The sequence below is a fragment of the Maniola jurtina genome, chromosome 15 (genome assembly GCF_905333055.1).
Source record: "Maniola jurtina chromosome 15, ilManJurt1.1, whole genome shotgun sequence".
Lineage (NCBI taxonomy): Eukaryota > Metazoa > Arthropoda > Insecta > Lepidoptera > Nymphalidae > Maniola > Maniola jurtina.
In genome coordinates, this window is record NC_060043.1 from 2,496,946 (window position 1) to 2,517,306 (window position 20,361).

The 20,361-nt window shown below is 34.9% G+C and overlaps 1 protein-coding gene across 4 annotated transcripts in view; it reads right to left on the reverse strand.

The window, feature by feature from the left end:
* Window positions 1–20,361, reverse strand: part of LOC123872428 (calmodulin-A-like) — a 205,707-nt gene that overhangs the window by 52,443 nt on the left and 132,903 nt on the right. The window contains exons 1-2 of one of the 4 annotated variants that reach the window (XM_045916706.1): window positions 19,069–19,376; window positions 5,600–5,632 (exon numbers count right to left, since the gene is read on the reverse strand). In XM_045916706.1, coding sequence (XP_045772662.1) covers window positions 5,600–5,632; window positions 19,069–19,158 — 123 coding nt within the window. In that variant the 5' untranslated portion in view covers window positions 19,159–19,376. Of the gene's footprint in view, window positions 1–5,590; window positions 5,633–19,068; window positions 19,377–20,361 lie in introns of those variants that run through there. The other 3 variants (XM_045916705.1, XM_045916708.1, XM_045916707.1) reach the window with 3 other exon arrangements.

Below are 20,361 nucleotides of genomic sequence, written 5' to 3' on the forward strand. Positions count from 1 at the left end.
AGCGCGGAACGAGCGACAAAGAAGCACAATCGGCCTTTGTTGTCACGTTCAACTATCGTCAGTAAACCGACTTTACAGACAACCAATTTTTTTTACTAAACAATGGCGAGTAAACGAACAGGGGAGTCACCTGATGTTAAGTGATAACCGTTACCCATGAACATCTGCTGCACTATAGGAACCGCAAATGCGTTGTTGGCTTTTCAAGAATTTGACGAATGATGCACCAACGGTGGTCTCCAGGTTAACGGGCCCAATGGCCAAAGGTATTACGCCGAAGGTATTAAACTCAGCAGTAAACTAAACACTCAGTATTCGGTAATAAATTAAATTATTTTTTTACTTTTTAGTGTTTGAGGTTAATTTTTTCAAAAAAAAAAAATAGCCGAGTGTATACCGTCAGGTATAAAATATATAATTAGGTATAGGTGTAGCAGTAATAAATCAACTTTCTTCATTTGAAATTAAATTCTCAAACGAAACGAAGTTCGAATAAGATAAATCACTGATTAGAAAAGTTTTTGACGTGACGATAAATTCCCCTCTTCCTGAAATTGGCAAAACGGAGCGTGGTCCGATTACGGATGATTTTCACCGACTGAATGGCAAATGAGAGGTCTTCAATTCGAATATTAAATGAGAAAGTAACGCAAACATAGGATTTAAAGCTACAGAATATAAGTACGATTCTTGCTTCATTATCCCAAAAACGAATAAGAATTTAGTAGTTAACCCCCGATCCAAAAAGAGGGGTGTTATAAGTTTGACGTGTGTATCTGTGTATCTGTCTGTGGCATCGCAGCTCCTAAACTAATGAACCGATTTTAATTTAGTTTTTTTTTTTGTTTGAAAGGTGGCTTGATCGAGAGTGTTTTTAGCTATAATCCAAGAAAATCGGTTCAGCCGTTTGAAAGTTATCAGCTCTTTTCTAGTTACTGTAAACTTCACTTGTCGGAGGTGTTATAAATTTTTAATTTACACTTGTTTTCTTTTTATGGTTCCATTATTGCGATGTTCTAGCTAGGAAGAGAAATATTTCATATACCCAAAATATCATGTTCATTATGTTCGGAACCCTAAAAGAACGAGGTTCGACTCGCACTTGACCGGTTTTTAATTAGTACATAACTAACTCTCTGATTTATTAAAACATAGTAGGTAGGTATAAATACAAACCAAAACTATTTCTGTCTTCAATTGAAAGTTATTCTAAGTCGGAAGGTACATAATTCAAAGTTGTACCTATGGAGTATAGACGTTGAAAGATGGAACTTTGCACTTAGGCGGCGTGAATTAATTTGAATGAAATTTGTTTTTGGGTCACAAGATGCTATTGACTCCACAATGAATATCTAGGAAATATGCTTGTTGGCCATCAGTCAAAGTTTCTTTTGAATAAAAATCTAGGTAATGCTACGAAGGAATTTTATACAAACCCTCTTGTTTCTTTAACATATTATGTTTGTTTATGGCTTTCTGTAGATCATTATCTTCCGTAAACGTGCTTAATTCATTATTATTTACCTTTGAACATTGAATTATTATGTACCATTACTCAAAGGTTCCAAATAACATAATACTGAATTATCAAATAGACCTTTAATTGAGGCCAATTTAAAAATGATGAACATTTTTTGTAAATCTAATAAGTATGCCAATGTCGAAAGTCTGCGCCACCGTGAAAGATTACGGATGAAATAGGTTTGTAGGTCACAGGACGCAGTTTACATAACTCGCTCTACATACTATCGACTCGTAGATCGTAGCAGCTGTTTATGAGACTGGGATTATTGTTAACGACGCCTTACTAGAGAAAGAGCCTGTGAGGGACAGACCTTCGTTATTTTATAAAAGCCGAAAGTTTCTCTGCGCATCGCCCCCAACACAGGGAGGAACGATCAGCGACTATGAAGTTTGGATCATGGTAACGAACGTGTAAGATCTTTCGTCAAAGTATAAAGTGTTATTTTTTTTATATTTTCTTCTATTATATTAGAAATTAGCTGATGCCCGCGACTTCGTTCGCGTGGATGTAGGTTTTTTAAATTCCCGTGGGAACTCTTTGATTTTTCGGGATAAAAAGTAGCCTATGTGCTAATCCAGGGTATAATCTATTTCCATTCTTAATTTCAGCCCAATCCGTCCAGTGGTTTTTGCGTGAAGGAGTAACAAACATACACACACACACACACACATACAAACTTTCTCCTTTATAATATTAGTGTGAAGTGTGATGTGATGATAAGTGTGATTGCCAGGCACTTATTAACGTGGCAACCCTCAGCAAGACTTTCTTAAAATTTAAGGGGTCTGTCAGGTCTTAGTTACCCCAAGTTAAAAAAGGTGGCTTTAAATAGACAAGCTTTTCGAATGATGATCACCGAACTTCGTTTCGAAGAAGGCACGTGACGAAGATGATGATGGCAAGAGGTCTGGTCCTCACGGCTCTTAGTCCTAGGCTATTGGATTGTAAACTTTTTTATATCCTCTCATTTATCTGCAATCAGTTGGGAGACTATAAGCAGGCTATTTGTGCTTAATTCTTGGTTGAAAGCTAGGAAGCCATTGCTCCAACGTCCATCAAATATCGAGCACATAATTATTAAGTTCGTTTCAATTTTTCACTCCTGGGGCGACTAAACTCACTCTACATATATATACTATCAACTCAAAGATCCAGCAGCTGTTTATGAGACAGGGATTATTGTTAACGATGACATTACTAGGCTATTGGATTATAAGCCGTAAACTTGTTCTTGGGCTTAAGTTTGACAGGTTGATCTCTAAATACGGGACAGGATTAGCTACCATACATTGATAGCTTGAGTAGTTGATAGAACAACACCTTGAGTAGTCGTTAACTGCTCAAGCACTAGACAATTCAACTGTCTAGAGCAGTCGACAGTTCGAGAAGTCAAATGTCTTACAATTGCTTAATAGTGTATGAACAAGAAAGGTAGATTATAATATGTAGTTCTCTATAGGTGGAGCACATTGTTCGAAAAACCCATAGAAATTGGGATCCCTGAGTAGTTGATAGTTGAACAACACCTCTTCGAGCAGTCTCGTTACTGCTCAAGCACTAGACAATTCAACTGTCTAGAGCAGTTGGCAGTTCAAGAAGTTAAATGTCATTAGTGTATGATAATAAAAGGCAGATTATTATAGTTCTCTATAGCAATAGGTGGGTCACATTGTTCGAAGAACCGATAGACCTTGGGGTCCCAAGGTGCTGAGAATACAACCTCTTACCAGAAAGCATAACGTTAACTACAGTCTACATGAAACGAAATGCAGGTGATGATAAAGCCTGGTAGAGCGCACCTGCTAACATTTTATGCCTATTCATTCTTCTTTTGAAGGTATCAGTGTTGAAGCTGTAGGTATTAAAATCCTGAGATTTAAATTATCATCATTATCAACCCATTATGCATCGCTGACCGACGACACGGGTCTCTCAAATCGAGAAGGGATTCGTCCATAGTTCACCACGCTGACCAAGTGCGGATAGGTAGACTTCACACACCACCGATAACATTACGGTGAACTCTCAGATTTCCTCATGATGTTTTCCTTCATTAAAGAGGGGTCTCTCCGTCACTTGCGCCATACAGACGTAGTTCCAATTTCATTTCAATATTAAGCAACCAAAGTCCATGAAATTTTGCAGACATATTATAGAAACTAATATCTGTGCCTGTGGTTATCCAGATTTCTGTTAAAATATTCGGTTTCAAAGTTACGCGGCCTTAAAAATTCACATACAAATCTTTGAGCCCCTGTAGTTTTAAAACTACATATTTTTAGAAAAATCTAAAACACCACAGGCACAGATATTAGTTTCTAGAATATGTCTGCAAAATTTCATGGACTTTTGAAATTGGAACTACGATTTTATGGAGTAAGTGACAGAGAGAGCCGTGTTAAAACGTAATAAAACGTTAGAAGTGCGTACCTGGAATCGAACCCAAGAACTTTTTTTATACCATTACAAGGTAGCCATTGACTGCAATCTTCTGGTGGTAAGCTTGATGGTAAGTGCTGATGCAGTCTGAGATGAAAGCGGACTAACTTGGAAGTGATATATGGCAGTTGTATTAAACCCATAAGTACCCCTTATTACTTTCCATACAGCATCGTACCAGAACGCTTAATTGCTTGGAGGCACGGTTTCGCCGGTAGGATGGTAACTAGCCATAGCCGAAGCCTCCCACCAGGTTCCTATTAGAACTTCTATATAGGAGGACGACATCTTAACCACAGGGTTATCAAGGTGGTTAAAATAACAATGGCTAATGGAAAACACTACGCAACTTATGACAATCGAGGCCACTTTCCATAGGGGAGTAGAATTAATCTCTTCGCATTCCCTTGACCCATTTAAGGGATTTCTTATTCAATGGCGACTCAACCAAAGAATAATAATAAATGTAGTTCTTCATTCATGTAATCTCTATAATATTTTACACGTTTATCTTAAACCTTTGATAAAAATATCTACTCGACTCTTAGATAATGGTGTATTGAACATAATCTCTAAGTAAATTAAATTGACAGGTCTAGAAATAGTGTTATTTTTCAAAATATTTCGATCAAAAAAAGAAAGGTTTTAGACCTCTTAATTTAGTTTTGATATTGTATAAGGTCTAAAATAGCACGAACGCTTATTAAAAGGTACCTACAAGTTTATTTCTTTTATATCTATTTCATTAAATTTTAAATAGAATCTCTTTCATTATATCGTAGTAGGTTATAACTACACAATTTTTTCATCAGGTTTCCTCGTTCAACTTAGAGAAGTTTGCTAGCGCGCTCCCCAGCGCTGGTCCATACATACATAATTTAGTTTTCATTTGAATAAAACCAATAAAACTCAATGTAGATTTTCAAAATTAAAAAAAAAATCGACTTCACATTTCACCGACATATTTTCACCGCGCTCAACAGCCTCATCTGGTGATGGCTGATCAATAGGGCTGACTTATTTTTTGTGCAAAGGATTAGTCTGGCTGTCCAACGCTGAAATGCAGACAGTATTCTTGGCACCATTTCACATGATTTGTATAGTAATTAAAGATAGCTTTAACTTTTCAATAAAAAAATCCAAAAGTATTGTTAAAATCAGTGTGTTTTCTTATATGTATAGTGCTTACCTTACTCAAATTGTTGATTTTGCTACAGCAGATGATAATTGCCTCTACTGCTAATCAAACTACTGTAAAATAGCAAATGACTCGTGAGATAAGATCAATGGCAATGATTTAGGTTACTCTACATGATCTACTTAGCTCACTTCGACAGTATTACTACAAAAGATTTTAAAAATGCTAGAATTCTTCATGACGAAAAATCTAGCATTAAATTACTCACTAGAATTCGTTTTAAATCATATTAGTAATCTGTTCAATATTTTACAAATACAAATCTTACTCCAAATTTACACCAGCTGTAAACATTTTTTCTAAACGGTAAATAAATAGATCGAGTCAATTTCAGAACGAAAATCATTGCCAACGAAAACAACCAACCAAATTAAAAAATCATCGATGTAAATGGCCAGGCGTGATCAAGCGTTACGTACTGTCTTTACCTGACTTACACTCCTAAAGCTACTGGTGCTTGCGCTCCGAGCCTGCAAGAAGAAATTGATCCTATACACCAAGCATAGCAATATACACGACCAAGAAGATTGACATGCTGTACATAGAGCTATTGGAAGGCAAAATGGTCACAAGTGTTAGTACCCACAACGCAATAGTAAGCGTGCGTTAGTGGGTGTGTGTGTTTGTGCGTTTTGATGAAGTTATTTTGTGGAAATAAAAGTTAGACGTACGAAAATATTATAAGTTTTTTCATTTTCATTCCTTTACCAAAGAAAGATGTCACACATATTAAAAATATTATAGGTATTCTCTATCCACGGAAATAAGTTGGTATAAGGCTCTCTCAGTTACGCAATCCAATACAAATGACAGAGACGAAAATCTCAGTTGGCGTTAACCATTTTGAGTTACCAACCAATCACAAACGAAGCTACATATGTTTTCGAATTGAATTTAAAATGTTTTTGAAAACGTTTTTGAATTGAATTTCGATTTTTTTTTAAAACATGGTTGGTGAATTAAAGTGGTTAACACCCACTCAGATTTTTGTCTTTGTCATTTGTATGGGATTACGTAACAGAGAGAGCCCTATACTAACTTCTCTCCGTGGATAGAGTGTAACCAATGATATTAGAAAAAAATCCTTATAATTATCATTGAGTGTAACAGACAATGTCCACTTAGAAGTTGGTGGAGGTTTTAGTTCTAATACTTACTTGAAACAATTGCATACTTATCGCTATCCCACTTCGGCTGCCGAGTGAGAGCGAGAGATTGGATTGCAGTGACTTCTGATCTCTTGCTCTAATTTGTTAGTCGAAGTGGGATCGCAATAAATAGGTATTTGCTTCCAGTAGGTATTAGAAATGGCCAATCCAGGTAGGCATATTTGTAAAGATTCATGGTTGTTTTTCGTTACATTTTCTTGAAAATATAATAAGCTGACAGTATTAACTTTAACCAGAAGGCTATCACCAACTTTTGCATATTCCGAATGGTCTCCAAATATTATATATTTTCTTCCGTAACTTAAATTTTCTCTACAATATAACATTATTTGTAGAAGCAAGTCTCAATTTATTCTGAAATGCCGTCTAAAATTTAAAACGAAAACTCAGTAATAGGATTACGTTGAAAAATGAGGTTGGACATTTTCGATAGCTTCATATCTAGCAAGCGTCACTTACTTTTGAACTGGGGTATCTAGGGGATCTTTGTAAAGATGGAATTTTAAGTCCATGTATTTGCGTTTTAATTATTACGTTTTTTGTTATTTTTATTCGGTTTCTTTTTTCAGAGTTCCGTACCTCAAAAAGAAAAAAGTCTGTCTGTCTGTCGTGTCTATATATTTTATTATAGAAATAGAATATTTTCGTCTAGTATTAAATAAACTTTCCATTATAATGTAGCAACCAGCGCAATCAATTATTTACACAGAATTTTTCTACAACAATTCCCTCTATTACAGAATTTCTGTTACATTTCCGAATAACAAAATATTTCCCTCTATTGAAATTCCCATTATCTGAACGCGTTGGTTCGTTTGTTCGGCACTACAGATAACTACCTCACGGAAAGGCAACTAATGAGGTTTGCGTGAACTTGCATTTTGCGCTTGTATACGTACTAAACATTAATGTTCTGTATAATTTTTCATAATTATGACTCTATTCATTATTCCCTGGTTATTTTCATTAATTCCAACTTCATTTGGTTTATAATTAGTATTTAAAACCTATTTTAAAATGAATATTTAAAATATTGTGTATATTTTTTTTGAATACAAAAAAATAATATACAAATATGCATATAATTATTATGACTCTAAAAACTCTTATTCATCATTTCCTCGCTGATTTAGCCAATTTACAAAAAAAAAATTGTTGTAATTTTTTTAATCTTTCACTATACCATTTCCAAGTCATCAAACACAACTGTACGTGTGTATGCACATGTGTGGCACTAGCATTATAGTGATATACAAAGACGTAGCGAAGCTTTATTGCCCTATTTGCAAGTCTAATGTCCTCTGATAGGACAGCGTTAATATCCAAGCACTGTAATTATCCAATAATTTCAGCTTTCGGGCGCTTTTGTATGACAGTGAGATGATGTATTTGGAGGAGCAAATCACATGTAACATCATCACACTAATATGTTTGTATGTGTGTATGTGTGTGTGTGTGTGTGTGTGTGTGTGTGTGTGTGTGTGTGTGTGTGTGTGTTTGTTACTCCTTCACGCAAAAACTACTGAACGGATTTGGCTGAAATTCGGAATGGAGATAGGTAATATCCTGGATTAGCACATAGGCTACTTTTTATTCCGGAAAACCAAAGAGTTCCCACGGGATTTCGAAAAACCTAAATCCACGCAGACGAAGTCGCGGGCGTCAGCTAGTCATCACTAAAAACCGACTCACAACTGACGGGTCTCCTTTTATAATTAAACGGATTTGGCCATAGTCTACCAAGCTGGCCAAGTGCGGATCGGCAGACTTCACACACCTTTGAGAAATTATGGAGAATTCTCAGGCATGCAGGTTTCCTCAAGATGCCTTTTACAATTAGAGCAACAGCTGATATTTAAGGGCACATAACTCAAAAAAGTTAGTAGTGCGTACCCGGGATCGAACCATCGACAAATAGGAGGCCAATGTCTAACCATTCTTTTTTAATCGCATACATGCCTTAAAAACGTGATCCCCTAATTATTGCAAGGGGATAAAGTTCAGTATCATTAAGCGCTGTGATCAGGCGAATATTAATTTTACAGCTGCAAATGCTCAAAAATAACGCAATTTAGCACGTAGATAAATAGATACATAGATAGATAGAGGGCTTTATTGCACACAAAACAAAACAAAAAAATTAAGTTAAAACAAGAAACTATAAACTTAAAAAAATATCAGCAAAGGCGGCCTTATTGCTCCATCATGGTATCTCCACCAGGCAACCCTTGGTGAAAGGAGAGACTAGGTAGGAGAAAGGTAGGCTCGTAGTGACTGGAAGGAAAAATCTGAAATTCCTCAGGTCAACCAGATGAAAAGATTGTGACTGGAAGTAGAGATAAAACCAGGAGATTGAAAACCTGGTGGCCAAATCTAAAACAAACCGAAATCACTCTAATATTATAAAGGAGAAAGTTTGTATGTGTGTGTGTGTGTGTGTGTGTGTATGTTTGTTACTCCTTCACGCAAAAACTACTGGACGGATTGGGCTGAAATTTAAAATGGAGATAGGTTATACCCTGGATTAGCGCATACGTTACTTTTTATCCCGGAAAATCAAAGAATTCCCACGGGAATTTTAAAAAACCTACATTCACGCGAACGAAGTCGCGGATATCAGCTAGTAAGTAATAAGTCAGTCCAGGCCTAGCGCTAATTTACTGACTAAAATTACGGATGGCATTTCTTGATCCCAGTCATATTGAAGCTAGAGTTGCATGACTAATATAGCAATAATATATCGGGTAAAAGCACATCCAGTGCCAATTTACTGACAAAACGTACAACTGCGATGCATTGCTTGCTCTAGTAATCTTAAATCTCAGTGTTGTCAAGCATTAGTCTGGAACATTCGGCGTCAGTTGGAAATTTCATTAGTGGACAGCGCCGACAATCGTGAACCTATTCTGTAAACGCACAGCCGTGGATTCAGAGCTAACGCAGCGACGACGTGGAACATATTCGGTACTGATTTCATCGTTGAAGTGGATAATTTTATTATGCTAACCGAACTGCAGTTATGGACGATATCAAGTAAGTTACAGGGAGTTATTGGACACGAGCAACAGAAACTCGTGGAGAGTAAAAACAGATCTATGATATCCAGTAGTGAACACTGAAATTCAACTTTGTTTCGTGTAGGAAAACTTGTGTTACTTATGCTACGTCAAAACTCTACCATCAGAAACAGATTCTATTGAGAAGAGAATCGATTGATACAATAACGATGACGTACTGCTTCGTTTTTAGGGTTCCGTAGACAAATGGTAAAAAAACGGAACCCTTATAAATTCGTCATGTCTGTCTGTCTGTCTGTCTGTATGTCCGTCCGTTTGTCACATCCACTTTTTTACGTACGTAGTAGGTACCACAGAATAATTACCTTGGTGTTACGTAGTACCCTTACATATAGGTACACACTGTGGCACGCAAAACTTCAACACATAATATAATCCGGTGTTTGATAACTAGTCAAATAGTAGTCAAATATCTTTTTATCAAACGTCAAAATACGCGCTTAGTATGCGAGCTTTCATAAAATACTAGCATGTGACGTCACAATAATTTGATGTGCTTTTTAATTTAATCGATAATTTAAAATATTACACTTAAAACTAATAAAGGACGTGGGATTTTACGTATTTTGGAAGATCTTCTATAATAATAATCATTGAGAAATAATTTATTTTTGACATAGGCAAGCATTGTAGTATGAAAATACTCGTAGTTCTATATTTTGTTGATATTGTTACAACTTGTATTTTGTGTCTAAATGTTTCTAATGTCTGATTCTATATTCCACATTGCCTGTTCTGAATTCCCTGAAGACATTGCCTGACATTGCCTGAATACGAAGTATTCCCTGCTATTATAGTTTTTTTTTTTTTTTAAATTATATAGACTAGCGCTTGGCTGCAATCAGACCTGCTAGCAAGTGATGATGCAGCCTAAGATGGAGCGCGCTTGCCTAGAAGTTGCCTATTCACTCTTGACTTGAAGGTACCCATATTATAAGTGGAAGGGAAAACTGACGCCGGAAGGGCGTTCCATATCCTAGCGGTTCGAATTAGGAAAGAGGAAGCAAATCGTTTCGTACGTGTTTGAGGAATTTCGACTACGTACGGATGCAGACCTTGACGATGCCTGGCAGTACGATGGTAGAAAGGTGAAGGAGAAACCAGGTCAAAGAGTTCTTGTGCACACTCAGTTTATCATATTCGTAACCGCTATTCGAAATTGTTTAACCATGTAATAATTCATCGTCATTTCTATGACATCTGAAATTGTCACAATACCTTTTGTCCAACTCGTCCCATCCGGTCACGGACCAACCCACATAAGCGTAAAATTCCGGCCATCCCTATCAATAATAATAAACGAGCCATTTTATTGAATGAATGTTCATACGAAATTTATTTAAATAACAGAGCTAATATTTTTTGTGCACAGCATCAACCTGGCTGTTGAAATGGCGCCGGCGAACGGTTCCACACAGGCACGAATTGTACAGTAAATAGATTAGGCTAACTATAATTTTTTTCCTAAAAATATTTATTTCATGCAATCTAAGTCCAACCTCATGATACTTATGAAAAGTCACAACCGAGTACCGATGATTCGGTAAACAATTTCTACTGAGAAGAGCTGGGAAGCTTTATAAAAATATATTTATTTACTTAATATATTTATATTCGAATGCACGAAAATTCGATGGCGGGCGGTACAATAGTTAAAGTATTATTAAATAAATAATTAGTCTTAAATCACTGTGTTCAAAAATTTATAAACCGTGATCCATTTTCATCAAAACCGTAGTATCATTGTTCAGAAATCTGTGAATGTTTATAGTACTAGTAATATGTGAATACCATACCTACAAAAGATTGTTTTTTTTTTTTAATATGGTGATGTGTATTAGATACTTGTGACCATTTTACCAGAACAGCATTAGAGTGTGCAGTAAGGTGCGTATTTAGTTAGGAAAGAAGAGAAGAAAATGTGCAGCATATCTACCTTGTCGGTCTGACACACATAGAACAGTTATCAAATGTCTTTCAAATGCAATATATTTGGAGCTGTACTTGAAACATATAATGCAAGAATTTACTATTTCATTCTACTTTGTCTTCTACTATGATCTCCAAAATAGTTAATCCCATTACCAACTAGGTTGCAATACGTATGACTGATTACGAATTACCATCAAAATCACTCTTATTGACTAAATTTATTTATAATATTTTTAAATCTGAAAAATTTAGTCAATGATGAAATATTTCAGCAAACAATGCCCGCAAAAATCACCATTATTCCATCGAAGTTTACACGTATGAACAAACTAAGTAATGCTAATCTTTTCATTGACTTTTTCCCTTTTGGAGCTAAAGTTTCACCAAGAGTTTCATAAATTCAATCAGTAACGAGAGCTGATTGAAAATATGATCGCAATTTAATATTTGCAATAGTTTTGCAATTTCTTAATTTCTTACCCAGCTCACTGTTTATATAATTTTTCCAATGGAGAAGATAGAAGCCAGAAAACAAATCAACAAATCCAAATACAGCTCCAAGAAACAACAAATATTTATATATATTTAGCAAGCATTTATCACGTGTAAGTAGATAAATAGATTTGGAAAGTGAGTATTTCAGACAAATCGCCAGATTAAAGTGAAGTAGGAGTTTGCAATACCAAGTGACTCTTTATAGAAGAAACGAATAAAAATGTTTATGTAGACTGCAGTCAAATTGAAGCGCGCCGTCCTTTATCTTGCAAGGCAGCCTTATTTGTAAAACTAAAAAAAAATACGCCAAGTATAACTCTTTCTTCAAAAAAAAATTACATAAAATGGTAAAATACCCGTTAAAATTAAGAATAAGAAACCAAAAGTACCTATAACATTAAAAACCAAACGGAATTTATAATAATTAATAATGTTAAACAAATTGCTGATATAGAAATATTATAGTCAAAGTAATAGGTAAAAAGTATAAAATAACTTCTATAGTGATTAGTAACATTAGTAACCGTGTATATGTCGCAGGTATATTATCAAAGGCGTGATAATGCAATCTCACTAGAGATATTATAATTTAACGGTAGATTGTCAATTGACTTCATTTCTTTTTTTTCTCTGTCATCTGGCTTTACAAAGATTAGCCAATGTCAAGTTTGTAGATCAAAAGTAAACTTGCCAGCTTGATGGGCACTTTTGGTCCAGGGGCAACCAGGGGTGGTCTTTTTGACGACTATAACTAATAGGAATATTAATTATTATTTATTATTGGTTATTTATTTACCTAGATTAATTATATTATATATCTATGAATTTTAATTGTTATATGACGTGTGAATTGTGATTAAATTATAAATAATAACTATGCACAAAGTAAACTAAAATTTGAATCTATAAAGAGTCCTTGGAGCTTTCATAAAAGCTACAATATTTTTTCAGTGTAAAGTCACATACACAGTCGTTGTACTAACAAACGATGGTCACAACAATACATCCAGTACATCCGGGACATCCATTGCTCCTAAAGCTGTAAAGCCGACACAGAGACACCGACACTCAGTCAAAGCATTAACATTTAAAGCATTTGCCAAGACAGTCAGCCACATCGATTTTTATATCAACAACAATAAAAGTAGAGATTGTCTATGTTAAAATGATGCACCTCTCACTTCATTTAACTTGATTATAGATTTGATATACCTCTTATGCATCATTAACGGTGTAAGACCATCCAATCATTCTTGTAACCGTCTATCTCGGCATTTAATGTTGTGTATAATAAATACACTTGGACCGATTATTATTATACATACTCGTATTTCCCTATCGGATGCACTTTCAATGTTTTGAGCCTGTTATCGTGAATTTAAAACCTGGATGTCAGTGTTTATCTGGCTTTACTTTTATTTAAGTAGTGTTAGATATGTCGCTCGAAGAGTTCCTGAAATTGAAGGGATTAAAATAAATCAAAACTTCAAGACATTTTTTTTTAATTTTCTTTATTGTATTTTTTGTTTATTTGACACACGTTTCATAAAAAAATGTAATAATAATGAACACAAATTGAGCATGAGATTTAACAGTTTCCAATGAAATGTAAGCCAAAGTAAACAGTTACATAAGTAAACATTTTTACTATACATTTAAAGAAATTATTCCAAAAACCTATACCTACATATTTAGTATTTACTCTACAAGACTGATCATGCCGAATAAAAAATTGACGGGCTGCAAAACTTTGGCTTATGATTTATAGAGCTCGTTGAATTATGCATATAATAAACTTTTGGGCAAAGGGTAGCTTCTATAACCAAATAAACTATAAATGAGAATAAATATTAATAAGGAAACGCTGAAATTCATGTTATACTAGAGTATGCCCGCGGCTTCGCCTTCGTGGATTTCGGTTTTTAAATCCCATAGGAACTCTGTGATTTTTCGGGATAAAAATGTCCTTCCCCGGGATGTATCCCATGTCTGTACCTTTCATTAAAATCGGTTCAGGAGTTGGGCCGTGAAAACGTAGCAGACAGACAGACAGACACTTTCGCATATACCTATAATATTAGTATGGATTTGTTGTTGTGCCAAAATAAATTATCTTATCTTATCTTTTAGAATTATTTCTAAGCTTCGTTGAGGAAAAGGGGAAGAAAATTATTCATACTACTATCTGACACATCTGACATGTCTAAAACACCCGTCCCAGCTCCTGTCAAATTTCAAATATATCATTTCAGATTCGGGTTTGAAAGCGAGGGACACTATTGTTATGTAAATTCGTATTTCATTCCCTCCTTTTGGCATCCAATTTTATTAAATTTACTTATATTGCAAAACTACAACACTTGTGAACTCTTTCCTAAAGGAAAACGCAACAATTACAGGGTACATTTTATTGTTAACTTTTAATTATAATTAATAATAGACTAAATAACTCCTTAATAAACATTCGTTTTGATTAATTTCAATACTATACAGATATAATAATAATATTAAATTATTTATATAACTTACTCTCACGCCCGGTTACAAAATAGATATATATAAAAGCCAAATTAAATTATTTAATAGTCGAAATATGTAAATGTTATTTATAAATTTTCATGTTTTTGAGAGACTGAACTAATGTTAATACTAGGAATGTACCATAATATTATTATTTTTAATATACATTTTATATAAGTATTATACTTATCTTATTGTAGACTTATTTTACTTCAAAGAATACGAAACTTCCGTAGTTTCGATAACATACTATATTACCTATCTGACTACATAGTATAAAGTAACTACTATATAACAACATATACATGCTTTCGAACAGCCTAAGTTTCAAAGTCAGTCTTATGGTTCTTGCGTGATGCACGCACAAATAAATGAACAGTCCAATCTTTTTATATAATACTAGAGACCCACCCCGGCATCGCACGGGTAGCTTATTACGATTTTCGCTGAATCTCTAATAAAAAAATATATAGCATAAGTCACTCAGGAATAATTAAGAATTTTCAAAATCGGTTCATTAGTTCCAGAGATTCCTACAAACAAACTTACAAACTTTACCCTTTTATAATATTAGTGACGGATGGATTGACGATGATGATAATGAGCAAACCCAGGATGGATCAGCTAGTTTTATTTCATTCAAGTAAATCCATCGTCAAAGCCTAGTCAAGATATTATACCAAATCAATTTTCACATAGTTGAATTCGCTCGGAAATCCGTCGTACCATGAACAGCAGGCAGTGAAATGAAAAGTCGCGCTTTTTCAATCTCGACGGTTTTCACCATTTTCCAGGAAAAATGTGTGACGCAAAATAATAAAACGATTCAAAAATCCAATCAGAGAGCGTGTGAAAACGTGCTTTTGATCGGATTTTGAACGTTTTTTTTTAAGCTGACAAGCTTGCCTTTTCCATGATATGAATAGAGCCGTGTCGACCTATATTGTGGACTTTTTTTCAAAATTGAGCTTAGTTTTAAGATACTGCTGGTTAAGTAGTTACGTATTTAATTCAGTAGGTAACTGTATGGATGATCGACTTCGGAAGTCCCTAGTATCTGATAGTAAATAAATAAAATCGTTAAACTCAAATTTAGTCTGAAAAAAGTAGTTTAATCTGGGAGGCTATTAACTTTATACTAGACTAACTAGAGGACTTTATTAACTAAGTAAACCCGTAAAATTAGAAAGGTGATTAATGGCAGTGGTTATAACCGTCAAAATTTAAAGGTTTATAGTAGGCAAATGTGTATACTTCGGCCGCATGAATTTAATGTTATGAAAATCCCGTAGAATTTTTTTGAATTTCCGGAATATTAAGTCGCTATAATTATTATTATCAATTTCCAGGTCTCTAACTATAATTATTCATTCAGAAATAACGTTTATCTCTTGCTCCGTTACAGCGTGATTAAACTTAGATATAAAATAGGTACGATTGTACGCTTTTTGACTGTTAATTGTTCAATTTTTATTATGATATAATGGTGATCAAAACTAACGAGGGTCCCAAATAAGTCTTGGTCTGAGATGAAACCCACAACAATTTTAGCCAAATCTACAAGAGTAAAGGACAAATCTACAAACCAACAAACAAACACTTTACTTTTATAATATTTGTGGCAAAGTTACGTCGAAGCCTTATCATTAAGCTGTATACACAGCACTGCTGCTTGTAGCGAAGCGTAAACCAATTTCCGATGGCTACGGGCCGCACTTCCGGCCGCCATGTTGCCTGGCTGCGGGGAACATATTGTGCACAGATTAAAAACACCCGGAGCGTAAGGGATATTGCAATTTTCTAGCTAGATCATTATACATTTTCTAACAAATCCATTATACGTTTCATTGCTAACTGATGCCCGCGACTTCGACCGCGTGGATTTAGGTTTTTAAAAATCTGGTGAGAACTCTTTGGTTTTCCAGGATAAAAAGTAGTCTCACTGTCTAGGTCTTTAAATATACCTACCCATGCAAAAAACCACGTCGTTTTTCGTATTAAATCTTGGCCACTACTAAATTGGCCTGAATGGGAACTACAAACTACCCCTGCGGTGGAGGAAGCAATTTCCGTCGTCCGTGCACTTCCGACCCCGGTCAGAATTACGTTTATTTACACGCCCACGGCGACGGTTACACGCATGTGGTCACTGCGCGCCTACTGACCTACATTCTTAACCCTTCTCCAGGGTTAAAGCTATCTCTGTCCTCCAGTAGGTGGAGAGATGAGATAAAACGAATCGCAGGGAGCCGCTGGATTCAGGCTAGTCAGCGCAACAGCACGGCCATGGAGTGTGGGGCCCCTAATATAACATATTTTTTTTAAATAAATGACTACTGCATGAAAAGTCTTTCTTTTTTATTTTAGTAACATAGTTTAGTAACATGTTGTAGGAGTAATCTATAATAAAAAAATGTGTTCAGGAGACCGACTACAGCTTGTGATGCAATGTTAGAAAAAGTACTCGATTTTGAGAAAACATCGATGTTTCTAACCGATGCATCGAAAAACATCGATGCACAGCCGCGATGTATTGCATCGAAAAAAACATCGATGTATTTTTTAAGTGGACACCCCTACAACAGACCTATGTTCAGCAGTGGGCGATGGCAATGTCTCTCGGTTGGTCATGATGATAGATAGTACCTAAGTATGGATATTGATTAGTGAGTGTAGATCCATATCATGGGTAACACAGTCTTCACCACCGCTAATGTGAGTTAGCGCGAAGGCAGTGCGGGTGTACGGGACGTCCCCACCCCGATTGCCATGTCGAATAAGTTTGATTTTTTTTTTGCATGAAAGCCTATCACTTAGAATCAAGTGAGCTATTTGGCCTTCTCTTGATACAGTCATTATCATCGACTTGGTAAACAAGACTTAAGAACAGCTTAAATAACGCTTCGGGAGCCCAGGCAAACTCGTTAAACGTATACCTCGTTAACTTCATTTATACATAGCTACGACTTATATGGCGCGGCCAAGTTTGGTAATTCTATGGACGCTTTTACACAGAAGCGTATCATGAAATAAAGAAAAAAATTTTACACATGCGAAGGGTGTTTGTTAGCTTTTCACAGTCCATCCATTTAACCGATATTGATGAAAGGCAAAGAAAGGTAGCGTAGTTAAGGATGTAGGCTATTTTTTCCCCGAAAATCGAAGAATTTCCACGGAAAAACCTGAAAGAAACCGTGTCAAGATTTTGTTAAGACGACGACTATGATCAGCCAAAAGTTTGAGTTTGTAAAGTGATTGATTATATTAAGAATCTATACATTTAGAATTGATCACCATGATCATTATCATTATCAACCAATAGGCATCTAATGCTGGACATATTATGTCTTTTGTAGGGATTTCCACACGTCACGATCTTACGCCACCTGAACCCAGCGGATCCGTGCGACTCATTTGATATCATCTGTCCACATAGTGGAGATGTTTTCCGACGCTACACTTTTCATTACGAGATCACCATCTTAGAACCTTGGGACCCCAATATCTATCGCTTTTTGAAACTATGTGCCCAGCCTATTGCTACTTCTTTTAGTTACTCTGGTTCTTCTATCGATCTCACCATTTCTGATTTGATTTGAGAAACTCCAAGCATAGCACTCCAATGCCCGCTGAGTGATTCTAAGCTTTTTTATGAGTTCCATAGTTTAAATAAATAAATAAAAAATGAAAATCATTCATTTCAACCCTTTCTTTCGATCATATTTTGTTAGGAAAGAAACACACCTTTAAACTTATGTTAGTTATCCTAAGACTATTTATCCAATCTTATAACTATATTTATAACTATATCTAAGTTAAAATTGTTATTACAATAATTTTACAATCAAATCGGTGTAACAGACGCCCGTACTTACAAACGTGACGAGGCTTAATGAGCAATTTCCGTACGAACCAACTAATGAACTGAACTTCATAATACTTTGTATAAACTCGAGTACGATTCAATTTTCTATTTAAAGAACTCATAGTCTAACTTAAATCTCTACCGTTTATTAAATATTTTTTACCAGGTTGATTTTACCAAAAGAGGTATTTCTTCGTAGTTCTTTGTAAAAATAATTGTAGGACAAATGTAAATTACAAATTTATAACACCCCCGACAACTGAAGGTTACAGTAACTAGAAAAGAGCTGATAACTTTCAAACGGCTGAACCGATTTTCTTGGATTATAGCTAAGAACACTCTCGATCAAGCTAACTTTCAAACAAAAAAAAAACTAAATTAAAATCGGTTCCTTGGTTAATGAGATATTGTTCCAGATACACAGATACACACGTCAAACTTATAACACCCCTCTTTTTGGGTCTAAAAAAAAAACTATAAATGCAATTTTTCACTACTTGAAATTACCTACACTTATTATTATTGTCTATGTAATATGTCGATTCTTGCTATCTCAATCTTCTTTTAATTTCGCCTCAGCTTCTTCGAAACTTTCTCGTTATTTCTTCTTGAGACACCATAAAAATCCTTATGGACGTCTAAGTGTAAAATTAAAGAAATCCCACTTCTGATATTCGAATGTGTGATATTTCGTTATTGTAATAGTTTTAATTAAGTATATATTCTAATTTAAAGGTATTTAAGAAAGTTAGATATCAAAACATTATAAATGCTTCAACTCGAATGGACAGTGGGCACTAAGGTTGAGATCACAGATTTATGAAATCATTATTTTAGACTTTCTTTACCTTGCTTCTGTTTCTGGGGTCTCTGAAGTCTTCTTTCGATGCCTTTCGCCTCTTGTCTTTCAAAATCATTCGCGCCGCTGCAAACGCCATCTTGAATTTCTTCTGACGTTTCAGGTGCCACACTTCAAAACACTTTCACATACACTTCACTTTTAGGCAAATTGTGATCACAGTGAATTTCTAAATTGACTAACAATTGATCAAGTGAATTATTTTCAATTAATTAATTAATTTTTAATTATTGCCTGTCATTCGTTGTTTAATTGACAGTAATAAAACTAGATTTTTGATTTTAATTTGTATCACTTTTTTAATTTTTCCGTTTGGTTATAATTCATTCTGGAAAAAAGGTTAAGTTAATATTGTAAAGGGTGGTTCGACATGCTTTTATAAATTTTTGTAACAAGTAGTTTTTTGATATTTTAAAAATATTTGCATTTTGGAACACGATCATTTTGGCGCATTGCTTTTCTTACTTGATTTTTAGGGTTCCGTATCCGAAGGGAGCCTATTACCACGCCTTCGCTGTCTTTCATCTGTCCGTCCGTCTGTTCATCCGTCTGTCTGTCTGTCAAAGAGCTGTATCTAATGAACCGTAATAGATCGAGAGTAAATCTATAAAAACAAATAATATAAAAAATGGCCGCCACGCAAATAAAAAATAATTAAAAACTACATGGTTTTAAATCTTATACGATGGCACGGAACACTTAGTGTGCGAGTCCGACTCGCAATTGACCGGTTTTTTTTAAATAGGTAACTTATCAAAAAATATTGACCCAATACATTTAGTTGGAGTGCTAAAGTAAAACTAATACAATAAAGTCATTTTGTTAGATACACGAAAACTTGGAAAAATGTTATCATCAACATATTTGATACCAACACTATGGAGACAGATTTATCGTGTCCCATACGAAAACTGTTAAGAAAAATAAACCGAATATGCAGCGCATAGAGTCCAAAATCCTGTGTTATTTTGGCTAAACTAGATTAGAAGATGAAATCGTTCGTGTCAAGAATAATGTGATTTATTCTTCACGATTGTTTTCATACAAAAATATGTGAATACACGAGTTTTATTCTGTTATTGAAATATGGACCTTATTGTCATTGAATTTGAGAATAAAATTAAATTATGTTTTCATCGGTTTTCGTAAATCCTTGGCCTAGCCTAGCTATTACCTACCTGAAAATATTTTTACTATGTAAAATATGATAAGTGCCTATAAAAAACAAAACAAAATACGTGTTAACATTTATTGCCTGTGACATCCATAATATTATAAACGC